The sequence below is a fragment of the Orcinus orca genome, chromosome 18 (assembly GCF_937001465.1).
Source record: "Orcinus orca chromosome 18, mOrcOrc1.1, whole genome shotgun sequence".
Classification (NCBI taxonomy): domain Eukaryota; kingdom Metazoa; phylum Chordata; class Mammalia; order Artiodactyla; family Delphinidae; genus Orcinus; species Orcinus orca.
In genome coordinates this window covers 12,594,954-12,616,934 of record NC_064576.1, presented here as the reverse complement: position 1 = coordinate 12,616,934, position 21,981 = coordinate 12,594,954, and the positions used below count along the sequence as shown (strand labels likewise).

Genomic DNA, 21,981 nt, shown 5'->3' with positions numbered 1-21,981 from the left:
GGTAGTTTCCAGCTCCTTTCTTCATTGTGCATTTGTTTTGTTTTGCCTTTGCCATCTGTCACCTGTTACTTCTCCCGCTTCAAATGAAAAAAAAACTTTTTAATAGACATCCCCAGTCAAACTTATGCCAGTTGAACCAACCAGTTACAACCTGTCATGCATAATTGATACGCTCGTCCCCTGAGCTGCTTATTGCTGGAGAGAAGGAGAGCTAATTCTGCTGGTCTGATAACCTGCATTTTCTAGAGATTCAGCGTGTTTTTAGTTTTGTTTGGTGCTGTTTGTATTTAGTGATTTGGAAATAAATATTTTAAGATCTTACTACAACAGCAGGAAAATACCCCAGGAAAAATACTCTTCTGGTCATAATTTAAAAGTTTCTAAAAAGTCTTAGCTCTTTCTAGCTTTGACACATCTTTAAATCTTTTTCAGTTAGAGGTAACTTTTAAGAAGTACTTGTAACTGAACTTTAACTGTGTATCAGATATATATGAATTTTCATTCATCGGCATTTTTGCCAAGAATTTGAAATGAGGGGATGCTGAGAAGGTATATCCTATAATTTGATATAAATTTAGATAACAGTTCAAATAACTTGCATTTTCCTGAGCAATTGACTCAATTTAGTCTTTTCAAGTACAATAGTTGGACCTGTTTTTTAATGCAGAGGTTTTTAGATTTCGACTCTCACTGAAGGTAAAAAGCATGTTTTATGTCTGAAGACCTTTGTTCCTTAGATGGATGACAGCTGTGTGTTTTTCGAATAGGCGTCCAAACTTGAATTTTCCCTGCTATTTAAATTATGTAAGAAGATGCATACTTTGTTGACAGATTATTGGATGACTGAATATACATTAAAATGCAGATTGAAATTTAACTACACGTTAAAGTATCAAATGTGGACCAACAACTGCTTTCCTCTGCCTTATTTTGGTTATCTTGGATATTGTGCTTCTTTTTAAAAAAAAAAAAGGGAATCAACTGGTTTATTCAGATATTTTTGCAATTAGTTTCTAAATAACAAGGTTTAAGGCTTCCAGTTGCAAACACTTCCTCACCTATGACACATTACTGGGGCAGATTATCTTCATTTCTAATAAATAAAAAGCCAGATTGAATGTGGTCATGATTACATTTTCTGTTTCTAACATGGATATTTGAAGTTCCCTGCCATACTGTGGCATCTTGATATGCCTGAAAAGAATTGTGGTCAGATGGATGCAATTTATAGATCTGATGGTGAAGAAAATGTTCAGAGTTATTATCGTTTTTATTTCCAAAAACATATACTTTAGTATAGTACTCCTTATGCTTTCAGTCTTTAGCCAGTCTTGAATATAAAATAAACAGCGTAGGACGTGGACAGAAATTTAAAATGGATTAGCAGTATTCAGCTGAATAATATACTAACTGATCGACTTTATCATGCACTTTGTGTGACTTGCACCCCATAACCAACATGCATGCTCACTCCGTTTGTCTTGAAGTTTATTTTACCATTCCTATTTCAATGAGGAAATCATTTAGATAATTATCTCATTTATTGATTTTTTTGTTTCAATTTATTTTTTTATTGATGTATAACTTTCATGTAGTGAAGTACACAAATTAAGATTAGACAGCTAGATGCGTACTCCAGGTAGCCAAGTCCTGGATGAAGATGTGGGACAAACATTTCAAGCAACACAGCAGGTTCCCTCATGTTTCATCCCTGTCACTTCCATGCTCAAAGACCAGCACAGATCAGTTTGGTCTGTTATTAAGCTTCTGGCCTTTATCATTCAACATCCTCTTTGTCAGATTCATCCATGTTGCTTGTAGCAGTAGCTGATTCTTCACTGAGGTACAGTAGTCCCCTTGTATGTAGTCCTCTTGTATGATTTCATTATTTATTCTGTTGATAAGTATTTGGGTAGTTTCTAGATCATGGCTATCATTATTAACACTACTATGAACATTCTAGTACATATCTTCTGGTGCATATATGTACACTGTCCCTTGGTGTATACCTCGGAGTAGAATTATTGGGTCAGAAATGCATAGGCTCAGCATTAGTAAATACAGTTGACCCTTGAACAACATGGATTTGAACTGTGCAGGTTCACTTATATGCAGATATTTTTCAAAAGTAAATACTGCAGTGCTACACAGTCCATGGTTTGTTGAAGCCCTAGTTAGTTGTGGAAGAACCATGGATACAGAGGGCCAACTATAAGCTATAAGCAGATTAACCCTCAAGTTGTTAAAGGGTCAACTGTACTGCCAAATGATTTTCCAAAGTAGTTGTACCGATTTGCTCTTCCCCCAATAAGAGTTTCAGTTGTTCCACATCCTGGTCAACATTTGATATAGTCAGTCTTTTAAAATTTTAGCTTAGCTGATAAGATTTTAGTGGTACCTCATTTTGATTTTAGTTTTTATTTCCCTGGTGTATAATGATGAATACCTTTTTGTATGCTTAATGACTATTTGCATATCTTTTAAAAAATAGCTGCTCAAGTGTTTTGTCCACTTAAAACTTGTATTGTCTTCTTACATTTTGTAGAAATTCTTTATACATTTTGGATAGAAGTCCTTTGTCAGATATATGTATTGCAGATACCTTTTCCCAATCTTGCCTTACCTTTTGACTTGCTTAAATAGTTTCTTTTAATGAGCATAAATTCTTAATTTTAATGAAGTCTACTTTATTAATCTTTTATGGTTCTTTTCTATGTCCTAATTAATATATCTTTGTCCACTCTAAGGTTATGAAGATTGATCCTCCATATTTCTTTCTAGAAGGTATATTGACTTTCATTCTGTGATTCATCTGTAATTTGTGTTAGTGGTGTAAGATGGGGGGGGTTCAAGGTTTCTTAGGGTTTTGGTTTTTGGTTTTTACAACATGGCTATCCAGTTGACCTAGTGCTATTTATTTAAAAGACCGTTTCCCCAATGAATTGTAGATGCACCTTTGTCATAAATCAGGCAAATCTGTATGTGTAGGTCTGTTTCTAGACCCTCTATTCTGTTCCATTTTTCTGTTTCTTCTTATGTGTAAACCACACCATCTTAATTATTATAGCTTTGTAAGTCTTGATATCTGGTATCTAATACTCAAGCTTTGTTTTAGTTCTTCAGATTTGCTTTGGCTATTCTAGTTATTTTGCTTTTCCATAGAATTCTTTGCATTTCCAAAAATCATCTGTCAGTTACCCCATATGCACAAAATTATCAAAAATCTGCTGTCATTTTGATTGGGATTACGTGGAATCCATAAATCAATTTGTGGAGAATTGACGTGTTAATGTTGGGTCTTCCAATCAGTGAATAGTACATTCCTCCATTTATTTAGGTCTTCTTTAATTTCTCTAAGCACTGTTTTGTAATTTTCATTGTAAAAGCCTTTTAAATCTTTGATTAGATTTATTTCTGGTATTTGATAATTTTTCAACAAAAAGCTGGAGCAGTTAGGCATGTATAACCTAAACCTCACATCTTAACACAAACTAACTTAAAATTGATCTGACTTAAACGTAAAATGCAAAACTATAAAACTTTTAGAGAAAATCTTCATGATCTAGGGCTAGACAGAGTTCTTCACTTGACACTAAAACCATATTGCATAGGATAATAATTGATAAATTGATATTTAAATGACCTATTTCATATGAGATGAGTTGTGATAGTTTGTACTTTTCAAGGAATTGGCTGAGTCACCTTCAATTGCCTTTGGACAAATTGGGTACCATTCACCTTTTCCCTAGTTGAGGCCAGAGCAATGACTGCTTTTACCAGTTCGCCCTCCTCTTCGCTTTTCCCTCACCCCGTGAAACAGTAGAATTTTCCAGACAATTTTTTTAATGGTCTGAGGAGAGCATAATGCTGAAAAGGCCATATGGAGAAGTATAACTTTTTCTTTCTTAGGAGGGCCTAAGAAGAGGGGACAGTGTTGGAGTTTTTATTTATTTATACTGTCCCTCCAATCAAAAAAGTATTTGAAGCTTCTTGTTGATTGATGTAATATTTTTCTAAGATTTTTAAAGACTTAATTAAAGTAATAATTCGGAAAGAGCTAAAAATACATCTATAGTGTTGGGTAATTATCATTCACAAACTTTTAGAAATAATCAGAATATCCAAGTGTATGGTAGAAGCAGAAGGCAGAAACATTACTCTTTGTCTATTGGAAGGAATTTGAGAGTATGTAGAAAGACCTTCAACAAGGTGAAATTTGAGCGGCAAATGATTTTTATCTTACATAGTAAAAGAAAAGTTCGTATCTAGAAACAGCATACATCTTTAACAAGACTCCCAGGTAAAATCAGTAAAGGATAGGTAGAAATCCAGGAATAATATTAAGGTAAACATGAAGTGAGTAGGATATTTAGAAAATTAAACGTATATAGGAAAAGGAAGTAGCCACTTCTACAGGAAAATCATCGAATTTTAAGCTAAGAGGGGATTGTTTTTAATGTTTATTAAGAACTCCATGGTATACTACAAGTTTCTTTGTAAGAAGTAGTGATTTGATAACCAAGACAATTTTAAACATGATCACAGTACAAGTGTATTAGAAACAGGGTAATAGGAGGCATATGGTAGTTCCCCTTGGGGTCTTAGGTTCTTAGTCATGAGATAAAACTATACTTGTAGGGCTTCCCTGGTGGCGCAGTGGTTGAGAGTCCGCCTGCCGAGGCAGGGGACACGGGTTTGTGCCCCGGTCCGGGAAAATCCCACAGGCCGCGGAGCGGCTGGGCCCGTGAGCCATGGCCGCTGAGCCTGCGCGTCCGGAGCCTGTGCTCCGCAACGGGAGAGGCCACGACAGTGAGAGGCCCGCGTACCGAAGAAGAAAAAAAAAATTATACTTGTAAAAGCAATAGTTTACCTATGAATCGTACTTTCTCTTTTTTGTCAGACCACTACCTGCTGTCTTCTTCAACCAGTCCATTATCATGTCTTTGTTGGTGCTGCCTCCGAAATATATTTTAAGTTTTATTTCTTAATACTGTCATTGCCATCATCCCAAGTCATCATTGACTTTTGCCTGGAACAGTACAATCATCTCCTGTCTTCCTGCTACTATTGTGCCCCTAAAGAACATTTTCTGTACATTAACCACACTGATCTCTTAACACATAGAACCACCTAATTTTTTTTTGTTAAAAGACCTTCAGTGACTTTCTCCTATTCTTACAAGAGTGGCCATAGGTCCTTCTTCAATCATCCCTCATGCTTTTCTTCCCCCTTGCTCTTTACGCTGTAATCGTTCCAATCTCCTTTTTGTTCCCTGAATAAGCCTAGCACTCTTCTACAACCTATCCTTTATATTTTCTTCTGGCTAAAATGTTTGATTCCTGGTTTACTCCCATGACTGACTCAACTCTCAAGTCTTCAAGTTTCTGCTTAGAATTCATCTCCCAGAGATGCCGCCTTTGATCACCTCATGTAATATTGGCCTGCCCAAGTTACTGTACATTAATCAATATTGTTTTTCTTTGAAACAGCTGTCACAGTCTTTAGTTACATTGGTTGTTTGTTTATAGTGTTACCTTCAACTTGAGTGTAAACTCCAAGGATTTTATTTGTCTTATATCTCCAGTCCTTCACACAATGCCTAGTAGATACTCAAGAAATAAATTAATGAAAACCTATGAACCCCAAATTCTTAATGATATAAAATGTAAATAAGAGTTCAGCCAAATGAGCTATTTATAAAAGGAAGATTTTAAAAAGAGATGAAATTTGACCTCAATTTCGAATGGTAGTTAGAATTTTGATTGGTAGGGACTTCTGTCGTTAGAGGACCATCATGAACAAGGAAACAGAATTTAGAACAGAAGATTCTCTTTGGAAAGTTGTAGGAGATAAAGTTGAATTAGATATGAAGGGCTAGAGTTTGGAAACCTGAAAAAGCTAAACAGAGGGGTTTAGGTATAATATGATCAGTAGTGGAAAGCTGCTGTCACCCCCTGAGAAGAGCAGCATGAATGACATCATACAAGTAAATTTTTTCAAGGAATTGATGCATTTCATCTAAGTTTATTTCAGGAGCATATTCTCTTTCATGTCTGTAGGGTGTGTAGTTAAGTTTCCTCTTTCTGGTATTGTTAATTTGTGTCATCTTTTTTTCTTGATCAATCTGGCTAAAAGTTTTATTGGTCTTTTCAGAGAACCAGATTTTTAATTTTGTTGATTTTCTATATTGTTTTTCTGTTTTCAGTTTCTTTTATTTTTGTTCTTTATTATTTCATCCTTCTGCTTAATTTGGATTTATTTTGTGCTTTTTCTCGTTTCTTAAGGTAGTAGCACAGATCATTGATTTCAGACCTTTCTTCTTTTCAAATATAAACATTTAATGCTATAATTTCTCTCTGTGCAGTGCTTTAACTACATCCCACAGATTTTGATATTTTCATTTTCATTCAAATAAGTGTTTTCTTATTTTTTAATGATGTCTTCTTTGACCCATGGATTATTTTGAAGTATATGGTTCAGTTTCTAAATATCTGGAGATTTTTCTTGATATCTTTTTGTTACTGATTTCTAGTTTCATTCCACGATGGTCTGAGAATATATTTCGTATCATTTCAGCTCTTTTACATTTGTTACAGTTTTTATAGCCAAAAATATGGTGTGTCTTAGTGAGTATTACAGGGGCACTTGACAAGAATATGTATTCTGCTTTTATGGTGTAGAGTGTTCTATAAATATTAATTAGATAAAGTTGGTTGATATCCTTCTGCATTGCTACACAGTTCTCACAGTTCGGGTCATCTTCCTAGCATAGCGGGCAGAGAAAAAATAAGGAAAAAAACTAAAGATTTCTCTCATTCTCTTTGGACCTTAAGGAGCCCTTTTTTCAGTTCCTCTAACCAGAAATTTCTAATGAAGTCTTAGCTGTTGGCATTGCCCACTACCCCAGCTCTGCTAGGGGCCCACTGTAGGTGAGTTGTGAAAGGAAAAACAAGAAAAAAGGGAGGTTTTGGCTTCCCTGGTGGCTCAGTGGTTAAGAATCCGCCTGCCAATGCAGGGGACACAGGTTTGAGCCCTAGTCCAGGAAGATCCCACATGCCACAGAGCAACTAAGCCTGAGCACCACTACTGAGCCTGCGCTCTAGAGCCCGCAAGCCACAACTACTGAGCCTGTGAGCCACAACTACTGAGCCCATGTGCCACAACGACTGAAGCACACACACCTAGAGCCCGTGCTCCACAACAAAGAGAAGCCACCGCAATGAGAAGCATGCACACTGCAATGAAGAGTAGCCCTCACTCGCCGCAGCTAGAGAAAGCCCGCATGCAACAATGAAGACCCAACGCAACCAAAAATAAAATAAATTTATTTTTTTAAAAAAACCCTTAAAACATAAAAAGAAAAGAAAAGAAAAAAGGGAGGTTTCCCCACCCACACACATACTCCAGCTCACAGAGCTCCCTTTACGCTGATCTTCTGGGTAGAAAGACAGAATTTCCCCCAGAGTTCTAGCTGTGTGCATACCACTGAGTGCCCACCCTCAGCTCAAGGCCACAAGAGAAAAGAGGAAAAACTAGGAAATTCAACCTCCGTATGGGTCTTCTCTCTAAGAATTGGCTCTCCTCCCCAATCTGCCTGCTTTTCTTTACTTTTCAGAGTTGTTTGGTAGTTGCTGTTTGTATTTTGTCCTGAGTTTTTACCTGTGATTAGTGGGATATAAAGACTTTAGTGGACTTAAGCCAACTTGGCTACCCTAGTCCTCAAGTAGCTCTTTTTAAAAGACTTTATTTCTTGGACTTTCCTGGTAACGCAGTGGTTAAGAATCCGCCTGCCAATGCAGGCGACACGGGTTCGATCCCTGCTCCGGGAAGATCCCACATGCCGTGGAGCAACTAAGCCTGTGCACTGCAACTACTGAGCCTACGCTCTAGAGCCTGCGTGCTGCAACTATTGAGCCCGCGTGCTGCAACTACTGAAGCCCGCAAGCCTAAAGCCCACGCTCCGCAACGAGAGAAGCCACCGCAATAAGAAGCCCACGCACCGCAACCAGAGAAAAGCCCACACGCCACAACGAAGACCCAATGCAGCCAAAAAAATAAATAAAAATAAAATAAAATAACAGAATAAAAAAAAAGACTATTTCTTCAGAGTAGTTTAAGGTTCACAGCAAATTCGAGGTGATGTGGAGATTTCCTGTATAGCCCCTGAGCCTACCCATGCATAGCCTTTCCCATAAGCAATATCCCCCACCAGACTGGTACATTGGTTAAACTGATGAACCTACATTGACACATCATAATCGCCCAAAGTCAGCAGTTTACCTTAGTACACTCTTGGTGGTGTACGTTATGTGGATTTGGGCAAATGTTTAATAGCATGTATTCATCGTGGTGGTATCATATTTTCACTGCCCTGAAGATCCTCTGTGCTCCACCTCTTCACCCCTTCCTGCCCACCCCCACCAACTCCTGGCAACCACTGATCTTTTAACTGTCTCCATGTTTTGCCTTTTCCAAAATGTCATATAATTCAAACCGTACAGTATGTAGCCATTTCAGACTGGTTTCCTTTACTTAATGCGCCTTTAAGTTTCCTACCTGTCTTTTCATGGCTTGATAGGTCATTTCTTGTTAACACTGAATGATATTTCATTGTCTGGATGTACCACAGTTTATCCATTCACCTACTGAAGGATATCTTGGTTGCTTCCAAGTTTTGGCAATTATGAATAAAGCTGCTATGTACATCCATATGCAGGTTTTATATATTCATAATTATTCACTTTTGGGGGTAAATACCAAGGATTGCTGGATTGTATAATAAGAGTATGTGTAGTTTTCTACGAAACCACTGAACTGTCCTCCAAGTGGCTGTACCATTTTGCATTCCCACCAGGAATGAATGAGAGTTCCTGTTGCTCCTATCTATCATTTGGTGTTGTCAGTGTTCTAGATTTTGTCCATTCTAGTAGGTGTATAGTGGTATCTCTGTTTTAATTTGAATTTCTCTGACAAAATATGATGTGCAGCATCTTTTCACATGCTTATTTGCCATCTGTATATCTTCTTCATTGAGATGTCTATTAAGGTCTTTCGGCCTTTTTTTTTTTTTTTGCAGTACGCAGGCCTCTCACTGTTGTGGCCTCTCCCGTTGCAGAGCACAGGCTGCGGACGCGCAGCCTCAGCAGCCATGGCTCACGGGCCCAGCCACTCCGCGGCATGTGGGATCTTCCCGGACCAGGGCACGAACTCACGTCCCCTGCATCGGCAGGTGGACCCTCAACCACTGTGCCACCAGGGAAGCCCTCGCTCAATTTTTTAATTGGGTTGTTTCTTGTTGAGTTTTAAGACTTCTTTGTATATTTTGGATAACAATCCTTTATCAGATGTCTTTTGCAAATATTTTCTCCCTCAAATGGTTTTTTAATACAACATTCAAAATGCCTGAGTTGAGGGGCTTCCCTGGTGGCGCAGTGGTTGAGAGTCCGCCTGCCAATGCAGGGGACATGGGTTCATGCCCCGGTCAGGGAAGATCCCACATGCCACGGAGTGGCTGGGCCCGTGAGCCATGACCGCTGAGCCTGCGCGTCCGGAGCCTGTGCTCCGCAACGGGAGAGGCCACAACAGTGAGAGGCCCGCATACCGCCAAAAAAAAAAAAAAAAAGCCTGAGTTGCATTGTCATGATCAGTTTGGTCCCTCACCATCAAACTGTTCTTCTGATACAGTGTCAGCTCTTAATTTCTATTAAAACAGATTATTTTTATCTACATCGGTTTGGAGTATCCGTGATAGCTTTGAGTATCTTTTTAGTGTTACTATGCTCCTAACTTAACTTTTACATTACATCTACAGATTTCTCTCTGTTCTTCAGTATGCAGTCTGAAACCAAGAGAAAGTTGCAGCACAGAATTGTGGTTTCCTTCCATTACTCAAGCTAAATTACCAGAAGTGCTCTTTTAAGATGAAATATTTAGTCACCTCAAAACAAATCAGTTTAGAGGAAGACGGAAGCCTTATTTAGCTTATGTTTTCCATCCTTACGAGAAGTATTGATGTTTTATGCTGGCAGGCTGTGGTAGGAGCCTTCAACTCCTAGCCAAAAACCGTTCTCTTTCTCCAGAACTGCCATAATACTTTATTGAAAGATTAAAAATATCAATCCCAAGGGTGGGGAAACAGGCACTCTTAAGCACTGTTGGTTGTGGTATAAGTTGAGACTGCATGTATGTGTGCATGGCAATGTGGTTATCTAATCTAGAAATGTGATTTTTCTGGTTTAAATGGTATGCCATACACACACACACGCACACATTATGCATACCTTTGAGAAAGAAGTTATACCTCTAGGTGTAGTTCATCAGATTGCTGTTTGTTAGTGAAAAAAATGAGTAGAGGGGAACTCTCCATGCACAAATGGAGAAGGAGTCATTAAATTACGGTATGTTTATCGTAGAGACTCTATAAAATGGAATACTGTTTAGCCATTAATATGATGTATATCACTTATTGATATACAAAGTCCATGATAAGTGAAAATCGAAGCTGATATAATCTTTCATAAAAATTTACATCTATATAGATATGTATAGGAAAATAGTGAAACGATATACATGAAAATAGTTATAGCAATTATTCTCATAGAGGTGAGATTAAGAATGTTTTTCAGTTTCCTCTTTACCTATTTAAATATTGCCATGGGTTTTTTTAAATCATTATGTGTTACTTATTTGACCAGGGAGATGGAGAAGAAACGCTATTTTCATTTTGGAGAAAAGATTTCTATGTTCTCAAGCGTAAAAGGAGGGACAAGGTGTTACAGATCACAGCTCATTAGATAGGGATAAACTTTTTAGCACTGACTTTTTAACACTAACATTTAACAGAACTGACAGGAAGGACAAAATGGGTTGCCTGAGATATGATTTCCACATCACTAAAGATGTTGAAATATAACCAATTGGTAAGGTTGTCATGGAAATGATTAAAGCATCAGGTGTTCTGACATTTTGCCTTGAGACCCTCTTGGTAGGTGAGATTTTTAACAATGGGTGGAAGGTTGAAAAAGGGGACCTTGTAAGTAAAAATCTTTCCAATTCTCATTTCTGAATTTAAAGAGAATTATATTTCAACCTGCTCTTGAAAAAGTGACTGAGAAGACAGCAGCCTGGTAAAATTCATGTGAAGCATAGCCGCCTTTTAATATGCTACAATGCAACACCCTCAAAAGGAAGTTAAAGGAACTGAGTATAGTGCTATCTGTCTACAACTTACCATTGGTGAATAAATGCAGGGAAGAAGGAATTGATCCTGGACTTGCCACAGTACAAAACCATGAACTATACACATACAGTATTGTTTGGGGTCACAACGTAGTAGATCAGGTCAGTGATTCCTAAGCCCTGCTGAACCTCACAATTAGTCTTCAGAACTTATAGATCCAGATAGGTTTTTTTTTTTTTTTTGCGTACGTGGGCCTCTAACTATTGTGGCCTCTCCCGTTGCGGAGCACAGGCTCCAGACACGCAGGCTCAGCGGCCATGGCTCAGGGGCCCAGCCGCTCCGCGGCATGTGGGATCTTCCCAGACCGGGGCATGAACCCGTGTCCCCTGCATCGGCAGGCAGACTCTCAACCACTGCGCCACCAGGGAAGCCCTAGATAGGTATTTTTTAATAGGGTCTTGAGTCCTGATCCCACAAATTCAGATTCAGTAGCTCTGGAGTCGGGCCTGGGAATCAGTATTTTTAGTTCTCAAGCTATTTTGGTGATCAGCCGAGTTTGACACAACCAGAATAAAATATACGTACACATATACCCATATCAAGACAGTTACATAAAGACTGTTGACAAACATCAAATGCTTTGAACTATTCATATTTACAAAGCTGCCTTCACTGAGAAGCCATCAATATTCTACAGCTAAGTGATACTCACGCCAGTATTTCTGATGTTTCATTCAATGCATTAAGCAGAGCTGCTCAAAAGAACTAATTTTATTTATTAATATATTAATAATTAATATTTAATATATTATTATATGTTAATAATTAATATATTATATATTAATATATCATGCTCATGATACGGTAAACAACACGAACATTCATGTTAATAAAACAAGAGTTCTCAGAATATAAACAAAAATAAAAGTGAGATGCAGAAGCCACTGCATGATCCCGCTCTCAAAGGAAACATCAAGGAAGTTATGCTGAAGTTGATGAGAAACCAGCTGATGTTTAAGATGTGGACAGCGTGCTACTCTGCTCTTAATAACGTTAACAATAATACATAAATTAAATATTTTCGGAATTTTGCAACTTCACCTTTGTTCCCAAGTGATGTGTTTAGAAAAGAGAAAAAATGAAGACAACTCACGAAACTATTATAAATACAGAGCATGAAATGAAAGTGCTGCCGTCACCTGCCAACCAAGTACCTAGTCTTCCTAGATAATCTGGTTGGCCCTGTCACAGGCGTCACGTTTGTCTTCTGAGGCCACTTTTGCCACCCAGGTTCCAAAGTTCTGTTTAGCCTGAAGTGAACAGGTTTCCTGTGCTGCGGGTTTCTGGCTGCAGGAGTGGCAGGAGGCTATACAGATGGGCCCCCAGCCATCACACACACTCCCACCAGCTTTCACACTGCCTGGCCTGAGTCCTACCTGGCATGCTCTTCCCCAGATACCTGCTTGGCAAACTCCCTTACACCTTTGCTCACATGCCACCATCCCAACAAGGCCTACTCTGCTCATCTGGTTTAAAGTAGCACCTGTGCTCCCAGCCCCCTCCCTGTTCTGCAGGTTTTTTCCATTGCACCTAACACCATTTAGTAAGCCAATAATTTACGTATTTACTTGGGTGTATTATCAATGACTGTCTCCTCTGCTAGACTCTAGGACAGAGCTCTTTGTTTTATTCACTGATGTATAAGTGCCTAGAATGGTATCTAGCACATAGTAGGCCCTTAAATAAACGTGTTAAATGGATGAATAAATATACAACACATTGACTGTTTATCACTAGTTACTTACGCAGCGGCAGGCAGTTTTCCGTAGAGCCTTCAGTGCTCGCACAGCTAAAAGCATCCCACGTTTCTGTGTTTGAACAGTGGTGTCAGTGCGATGGAGCTGCCGGGGCCCCAAGTGCATCTCCACCTTCCTGGGAGGCGGAATGCACTGAGCACCCGCTCCACTCGCCAAGTCGCAAAGCTCTGCTGCCTGGGGACTTCGCCCCACTGAATCTGACGCGGTTACCCCTGCATGTTGGGCTTACTCCTGAGGCGTCCATCCGCATCTCTTGTGAAGCTCAGCCCGTTGGGTGCTGTTCTTAGAGCAGTGCTGGGCTCTCAGCAGTCACTCAGTAAGTGATACGTGTTGTCTTGGGAGTGACCTGCTGTGTCTGCGCTGACTTTCAACTTCAGGGCTTAAGAACCCCTTCGAAATTAGCTAGTCCAGCTCATTTTATGGTCCAAGAAACCACGGAACGTAGAGATTACGTTAATTTTCTAAATTCACAGCACTGGCGAGAGGCAGTTCTGGAACTGGAGTCCTGGTCTGGGCGTTATCCGTTTGTTTGTTTCTTAATATACCGTACAGCCACAGTGCAGAGCAGAGCCAGTTTCCTCACAGCCTCGCTTTACTCTGTCAAGCTCATCCTTTGCTGCTGTCCCATTTCTTCCTCACTCATCTTCCTGAAGGAGGATCCAGGTTTCTCCAGATCTTTCCTCCACACAGAGGACCAATTCTGTCATCCCAAGCCAGCGCCTTTTCCGATCCCCTTCCCCACAGGTACCCACATTAGGAGAAGGCTCTTCCGCTTTTCCTGTTCCCTGTGGTTACGATGCTCAGCCTGGCGGGGTAGAGTAGAAGAGGCTGTTGTCAGGGCGCTGCTTTATCCCTGTGACTCCAGGCCTGCCTCTGGCCCTCGTCCTCACCGCCCAGGTTGGTGCGCCCACCAGTTCCCCCTCCTGCTTCACACTTCCTGAGGCCGTGGTCTCATATCAGCGGGCAGGAGGGGAAAGAACGCCACCCTTCGTTTATCCGGCACTTGGTTTTTCCTAGGTTCTCTCACGTGACCGTTACAGCAACCTTGTGTGTTAAGTGGGAACAGATGTTCTTCCTCCTGCTTTACTGATGAGGAAATGAAATACGGGCGAGTAGAGTAACTGATTTGCCCAGCCTTGCAGCCTCTCAGTGGCCCGACTGGAAGCTGAGCCTCCAGATCCTGTCGCATATATTTATGTTAACCGAAAGAGCCACGAAATTGATCACCGTCGGGTGTTCTGAAATGTACATCTTATTCAGTCTTTTCTTAAACATCTTATTCAGTCTTTTAGAGCCTTCTGAGAATATTAATCTGGATTTCTCTAGCATCTTTAGCATCTTGGTTTTAGGAAAGACCACTGAATTCAGTGTGTGATATAATGGACAAGGTCTCTGATACGACTAAGTGGACATTTCGGTTTAACAATCATTAAATACTGTTGCAAGTGGACCTATGTTTGCAGTGTTCTAGTTATTACCCTTTTGAGAATCTGTTAGATTTATTCAGATACTTGATTCAGTGTATCATACAATGGTTAATGATTTGGTTTTTTTACACGTTTTGAAAATCCACATATTTGTAGTTTTTAATTAAAAGTAAAATATTTCTTTATGTATAAAGCATATTATACTGTATATTTAAACTATAAAGTATTCCGTAAAACAGTTATCACTTGATTAGTAATAGAAAGGGATGCCTTATCGCTTTCCTTTTTGTTAAGTATTGTAAACAGAGATTGAAATTAATTTTAACTTAAATTTAGTCGATAAATTTTACTTAATTTTATTAACGTTTATGTTACTTCACTTCTAGACAAAGTGTTTTAAACACACAGTGATGTATAGCCTCTTATAAGAAAAACAAAATGCAGTTATACCTTTGCAAGTAAAACAGATTAGGAACTGACCTTGTCCCGACAGGACTGGCCGTGTCAGCTCCTTGCCAAGCTTCTCTGTACAGCAGGCCAAGAGGGCTTGTATGCAAAGCACTGATTTACAGTGTTTGTAATGCAGCTTCATTCTCACTGCCGTTGTCCTCCCAGAGGCCAAGGAGTACACGTAACTGTTTGTATGTGAGGGTCCTAGAAGATGTGAAAAACTCCTGTGTCATATGTTCAGAGCTCTCAGTATGATCTGAGATCAGAAAGCCTAGGCACCGCTGACATACAGTAAATGCGTGGAAAGTCCTTTGATAAAAATTGGAATTGTCCAGATCCATTTCTAGCAAAATGATAATATCCAAATCTTAGATTTACCTTTGATATTGTTATCCCCACTGTCCCCACTCATTTTGAAGTTGCTTGTGTATTTCGGATTTCTAAGGGGCACACTGCCTGGAGCGTGCCATGTTGTTGAGACCATTCTCAGTTTGATCTTGTGCCAAAGGAAAACAGAGAGACTCTGTTGGGAATATAGTTTGCTTTATAAATTAGGGTGAGTAGAGATGAACCATCTCGCGAGGATGATGAAGTTCTGGAAGTACTGTCACTAACATTAGCTGCCAGCCTGTTACTCAGTTTCCTGAATGATAAAAACGCTCTACAAATCCTGCCTTAGCAAATCCTGACTATGTGTAGCTTTCTCTTCTAACGGATTAGCTGTATCTAGTCACATTTGTTATCACTTGTGTGCAGGTTTGCAGTTTGCCTCCTTTATAAATTAGAGATGCATCCTGCTCAGGGGTAAGTACAGACACAGGTATTGATTTATCCTAAAATCACAAAAAGCTTTTAAAATGATGTATAAAGTACAAATGTATTAGCAACATTGCTTAGAACAAACATAAACACAAATAGTAAATAAACATACACAGTAGCACCATGTATTTTTACACCATGAGTAATCATTGTAGAGAGAATCATCTTTAGTACCAAAATGATTTAGGACCTCTTTGTTCTTTTCATATTATCTTTTGTCTATTAGATTAGTTTTTTCCAAACATCTTTACTTATAGACACCTTACCTGAGTCCATCTGACTCCTATAATAAAAATACAATAGACTGCATGACTTAATCAACAGAAATTTATTCCTCCCAGTTCTAGAGGCTGGGGAGTCCAAGGTCAAGGCTCTGGAAGATTCAGTGTCGGCTGTGGGCCCACTTCCCTAGTTCATACACTGTCATCTTTTCACTATGTCTTTACTTGGCTGTAGGGGCAAAGGAGCTCTCTGGGGTCTCTTTTATAAGGGCACAGATTCCATTCATGATCTAATCACTTCCCAAAGGCCCAACCTAAATACCATCACCATCACTTTGGGGATTAGGTTTCAACATATGAATTTTGGTTGGACACACATTTAGTCTGTAGCACACTGATTCTAGTTAGGAAGGAAAAGAAGTGGTAACATCAAATAAAGCTAATGATTGGAATGTTTAAGTCCTTGTCAGGCTGAAGAGAACCGTGATTGTCTTTCAACAGGCTAATCTATAACAGTTTGTGTAAAGGGATAGAGTGTAGTTGTGTTTGGTGGGTTTCATCCTAATGAGTTCTACTAGCTTTTTTCTTATTTAGGAACTATTAGAACATGATCAGTTTTGTATACTTCTAGAACATAGTAAAATGCTGAAATTATATAAAATTATAAATTATTCGTTTAGTCACAAGAGCTAGTACCTCATCATCTGAATTTTTGTAAGCATCTCTTATAATGAAAAAAGTTTAAATTAATCCATAAAAAGGGATTTACTCTGAGATTCTGAGAATAATTTTCCAAGTATATCTGGAAAGGTAAATTGATTTTAAAAGATGTATAATTGATTAATTTAAAACATCATTTTGAAAAACCCATTTATGACCTACTATGAGAGCTGCTTTTAAATGCCTTCTGGCAAGTGTCAAACCAACTGGAGCAAATAATTTTTCATGTAACTAAAAAGTATATTTGTAGTAGAATATAGAGAAAAAAGAGAAAATACACTTTACCTGTTTAACTTTATGCTAACTTCTCCAACATCTGTGTGTTCTGTTTATTCTCTCGTAGGTATGAGAAGGTGCCAGTCATCTTGGTCGGGAACAAAGTAGATCTGGAAAGTGAGAGAGAAGTGTCCTCCAGTGAAGGCAGAGCCCTTGCAGAAGAGTGGGGCTGCCCCTTCATGGAGACGTCTGCCAAGAGTAAAACAATGGTGGACGAACTCTTTGCAGAAATTGTGAGGCAGATGAACTATGCCGCGCAGCCCGACAAGGATGACCCGTGCTGTTCTGCATGTAACATCCAGTAGCATTCACACGTGGCTGTCCTGGTCAGGAGCTGCCCTGAATCGCAGGCGATACCAACCTCGTCTGCTCAACAGTGGAGCTTGCAGGATGTGTGGTGTGAATCTCCAGTGAAATAGCCGTCCTTGTTCAGAGTGGAGCAGTGGTGGTCAGTTGATGTCTCTGAGTAACATATGGGTTCAGTAACTCCAGTCTTCACCGTGGTCCTCAGTCTTCTCTAGGCACCTGCAGCTTCAGGCATAGCCAAGTCGATCTACAGAGTGTTCTCCTTTGAAAGCTATCATTGCATTGTCACTGAGTTGACAGAAGCAACTATGGTATATGTTAAAAATAATCACGGGCAAGAAACCAGAAGAATTCCTGTGACCACTTACAATTAAAATATTTTGTCTTCTGTTAAAAAAAAAATTAAGGAGAAATATTTTCCTACAAGAGTACTGAATTTCAGGAACTGAGATAGTGCTTCTAACCAATGTATCACGTCAAGTAAGATAACAACAGCTGACCTGCCAACAGCATTACAGGGAGAGATTCTTTGCTCAGCTGACATATTTGTTTTTCAAAATCGATGCTTAATTGTAGATGTTATCCTAATTTGTGACACGGAACTAACTCACACATCAGTCCTTGATAGAGCAAAAGTCACAACAGGTTGTGTAAAAATACAGCCTAGTGTTAGAATGTGTCATCACCTGCTTTGCCCAGAAAGTGGAGACTCTTACAAGGGTTTGAGCCGAATTAAAACCCCAAACCCACCCTCTGTTAACTAAGCAGGGATGGTCTTTATTACTTTACTGAACAAGAAGGAAGCAACTGTGACGGAAAGAGATTGTGTAGCCTTACTAACGAGAAGTGTTCTAGTAGATTAACTAGTACCATCATGTAAGGAAAACGAAGCCATGTTGCATCCACATGTTCCCGTTTGCAGAAACCTCACAAGACAGTACAGATATCTTGCATTTTTACGTTCGTTAAAGCAGCAAATTCCTTCTTGCCTTTAAGGGCTATGGTTGTGGTGTGATTCTCGGCTAACCTGCTTTCGAAATCAAGTTTTCTATAGCAGAGCTTCATCGCAGGCATTTAAAAAATTGAATAACCAAGAGAAATAATTTGGGCTTAAAAGTAGAACATAAATTATAGAGTGGAAGTTAAGAGACAAAAAAAAAAAAACCCTTTCATTTTCCTGGAGAATTATATAAAGATTTTCTTATAACAATTTTGCCCCGATTACTGAATTGGCAAATAAAGCTAGAGTGAATATTTTGTTTTGAAAAGGTGCTCAAGTTCTGACATTTTTGGTTTTCATAGCCGTAAAGTATTTATCATTTGCATGACTAAAGGCACACGAAAAACCTATTCATAAGTTTTACAATCAAGTGCAGAAGGGTTTTCAACTAACTTCAGAGTTACAAATGCTGAAGAGCGTATCTTGAGCTGATCCTCTGGAGATAAACTTGGCCTTCAGAACTGCAGGATCACTGAGCCTGTGATCTACATACCGCCCCACATGTTGTTGGTTTCACGCGCTTGTGCAAGTAAGCTCGGGTCTTATGTGTGTAACTGAGCGAAGAGTGTATGTTTGCGTGTGCATGTGTGTTCATTGTTCCTACGAATTTGGCACAAGTCAGAGATAATTGCCTATAATGAGAATCTGTACTGCAGAATATAGTGTATCAAAACCATTTTTTTCTTTCAAATTATTTGTTTTTATACATTATTGAAATCATTGGTAGCCCCCCAAGTGTTTAGTAACCTGACATTAAGGTTAGAGGAGAGAAAAAAGGTGGATAGTCCTTTTCATAGATGAGAAAACAGAGATCTGTGGGTAAAACCAGGCCGTGGTTGTCAGAAGTCTTTGAACTGTGAATATTTGCATTCTTCAGTATCGTTTTTTTTTTTTTATGATCCCCAATTATGAAGCACCTTGTTTATAGGACAGAAAGTTCTGACCAGTTTTATTGAAATAAATTTCATCACGTAAAAGGTGATTTGACTCGATCACGTGGAGAAATCAAAGATTCAAGAAGTATGATTTTATCAACTGAATTAGAAATACTTGTTAGTGCACTGTTTGACTTTTGAATCCTGTAACTTCTAAGAATGATTCTGTTTTTTAGAATTCCATATTTGGTAGCAATTTATGGCAACAGATTACATATTAAAAACATCTATAAAGATTCTACAGTTTTACATTGTGGATTGCTATGCAGACAAGAAAAGTTAAATAATATGAAAGGTATGGCAAGATATAAGGTGGAAAAGGTTATCTAAAAATTTGGGTTTTAGTTAGACGTGTTTGTCAGACAATAAGGTGGTTTTTTACTGTAAAGATGTTAATAACTGATTTGGCTGCCTGATCAGTGTTTCCACGCAGCCCTGAATATTTAGTGACAAAGCATCAAAGATACGCAGAAATGTGGAAACTGCTTGTGTGCTCTTACTGTTGGTATTTCATCTGGTATGGATATAACTCAGCTTGAATGAATGTGTTTGTTGAGACGTTAATACAAAGCTTAAGAACAGGAAGATGAAATTTGTTGGCACATGAAATAATAGTGGCTAAAAGTTGGTGACCTTGGGTCACTATTTATTTTATGCCCTGATCAGACTAGCAACTAGATAAGTGAAAGTTTTTCTAACATGCCTTAAAAATGTTATGGTTTGATCCAAAGACCCACTTTTTCTTTAGCTACTATGATAAGGTTTTCTTTTTTTTCTGTTTCATCTCGTTTTACTTTTATACAAAGGCAGCATTTTTTAAGTTTTTTTCGTTCTATATTGCAACTTTTTTTTTTTGGTTCTTTTAAGCTGTGATAGTGATGGTAACTGATGCCTTTCATTTTGTTCAACTTATACAAAACAAGCCAGCATCTGATCAAAAGTATTACATAAAATCTTCCTTAAACTATTGAAAGGTGCTTTGATGATTTTCTCCTTTGGTTTGTAGAATTAGGACTGAAATTTTGACTCTGATCGCTACAGTTGCCATCACTTTTCTGTGGTAAAACTACTGATATTTGCTCTTCTGTATAAAGAAATGTTGCCTAAGGGTGTCTGCTGTTTGTTTTCAGAAGTTGCCCACTGGGGGTATTGTCTATATGTATGAATATGAAAGTGCTTATTTTGCTTGTTGCCATTGGTTTTTTGTTTGTTTTGTAGTTTTTTGTTCTTCTCAGTAGTCTTGTGTTAGCACTTGGGTAAGCTTTAATTGTCTCCTTAGCCAATCAAATGTTAAAGACTATGGGGGTCTTTTTTTTTTTTTTTTTTTTAACGTGTCTTTGTGCATCTCTTAAATCTTGATCAGGGTTTCAAGAATGACTGCAGTGGGTTTTGGAAACAGACTTATCCTTATTGATTTGGGATTTCCCAGAGATAAATATAGTTCACAGTTAATTGTTGAGCTCTAATACAACTGACCATTTAAAATTGAACAACAGTTTATTGTTTTGTAACAATGTCAGTTGTTAAACCTTGACATTTCAATTAAAACATGAATTGTAGTTATAACTCAATGCAAATTCAACAGTTGTATTTGAAGTTAAATTATTTTAACAAATAAATTTATTTAATGAAATTTCCTCTGGGTTTGGGTCTCTTTTGGTTCTAGTTGTTTTGTACCTGTTCATGGGTGAAACGTATTTAATGTATTTTTTCAAAAAAAACCTAAAAATTGCCCTAGAGTGAATTTAATACTCTTCTTACAGAAATAGTCAAGCTGAATTAAATTGAATTAAATTCATCATGTAAAAAGGGAGGTTAGTAGATCATTTTCACACCATTTAAAAATTAAAATGACATGAGAAAGATTTTTAAATCAGTAATTTCAAATATAAAGTTATCTTCATAAATCGTATTTTATATTTTTGATGATAGCTGGCTAATTTGAAATCTCAATGCTCTTGTTCACAGAATTGCTCTAGATAATTAACATTAATTAGCTGTTGCTTTGTAGCCCTGCTAGTATCACTAAAATGTATCCGTGTCCTTCTAGTCATGGCTTGGGGCTGTCTTTTTGTTTAGGTCTTGTGGATTTTAAGGTACCAGAAGCTGGAGGTTGCTGTTCAGTGGGGCTGTAGGGCCTGCTTGTTCTATATACAGCCCTTTTAATGTTGACAGATGCTGTTAATTATATACAGCCTTCAGCTGCTCTGATAAGGAGCCCATTCATCCCCTAAGCCAATTTAAACTGTGCCTTTTGGTCATGTTGCCTTCAAACTCTGTTGAAATTTCCTGGCAACATTCCACCAGTTTAGAAGCCTCATTGTTTTGGAATATAAGAATAATTTGAATGAATATAACAGAGGCACTGTAGACAGAATCTCAAATATTTAAAGGAAAACATGCCTATATTTTAGTAAAATAAATAAATATCTACTGGTTGGCTTCATAATCTCATTTGAAGCATCTGTAAAGTATTTAAGCCTATCAAATTCTAATTTCAGTTGGGAGAATTTCTTTGCGGCTGGAAAATAGTATTTTGAAATTCTCACAAGTTGTACCATTTATTGATTGTTAGAGGTTCATGAATAAAAATATAAAAAGCTGAAGGAATAAACTGCCACCAGTTGGGACCCCATCTGACCTCTGGGACCCGTGAAGCAGAGAAAATTGTCACAAACTCCCTAAAAAAGCTGCTAACCTCTTATTTGTTTTTTAATTCAAAATATCTATGTTTCCATGTAACTAGGAATGAAACATAGTGTCACTTCATTTGTTAAACAGATAATTTAAACTGGTTTTACATTTTTCCATATTAACTTTTTTCCCCTGCT

General features: G+C 38.3%; 1 protein-coding gene across 1 annotated transcript in view; it reads left to right on the top strand.

Annotated features, from left to right (window-relative positions):
* RAP2A (RAP2A, member of RAS oncogene family) overlaps window positions 1-20,783 on the top strand; it is a 40,695-nt gene extending 19,912 nt beyond the window's left edge. The window contains exon 2 of the mRNA XM_004273643.3: window positions 16,977-20,783. Within this exon, the coding sequence (XP_004273691.1) occupies window positions 16,977-17,214 (238 nt within the window). The 3' untranslated portion in view covers window positions 17,215-20,783. The remainder of the gene's footprint in view (window positions 1-16,976) is intronic.
* Window positions 20,784-21,981: the final 1,198 nt, after the last annotated feature.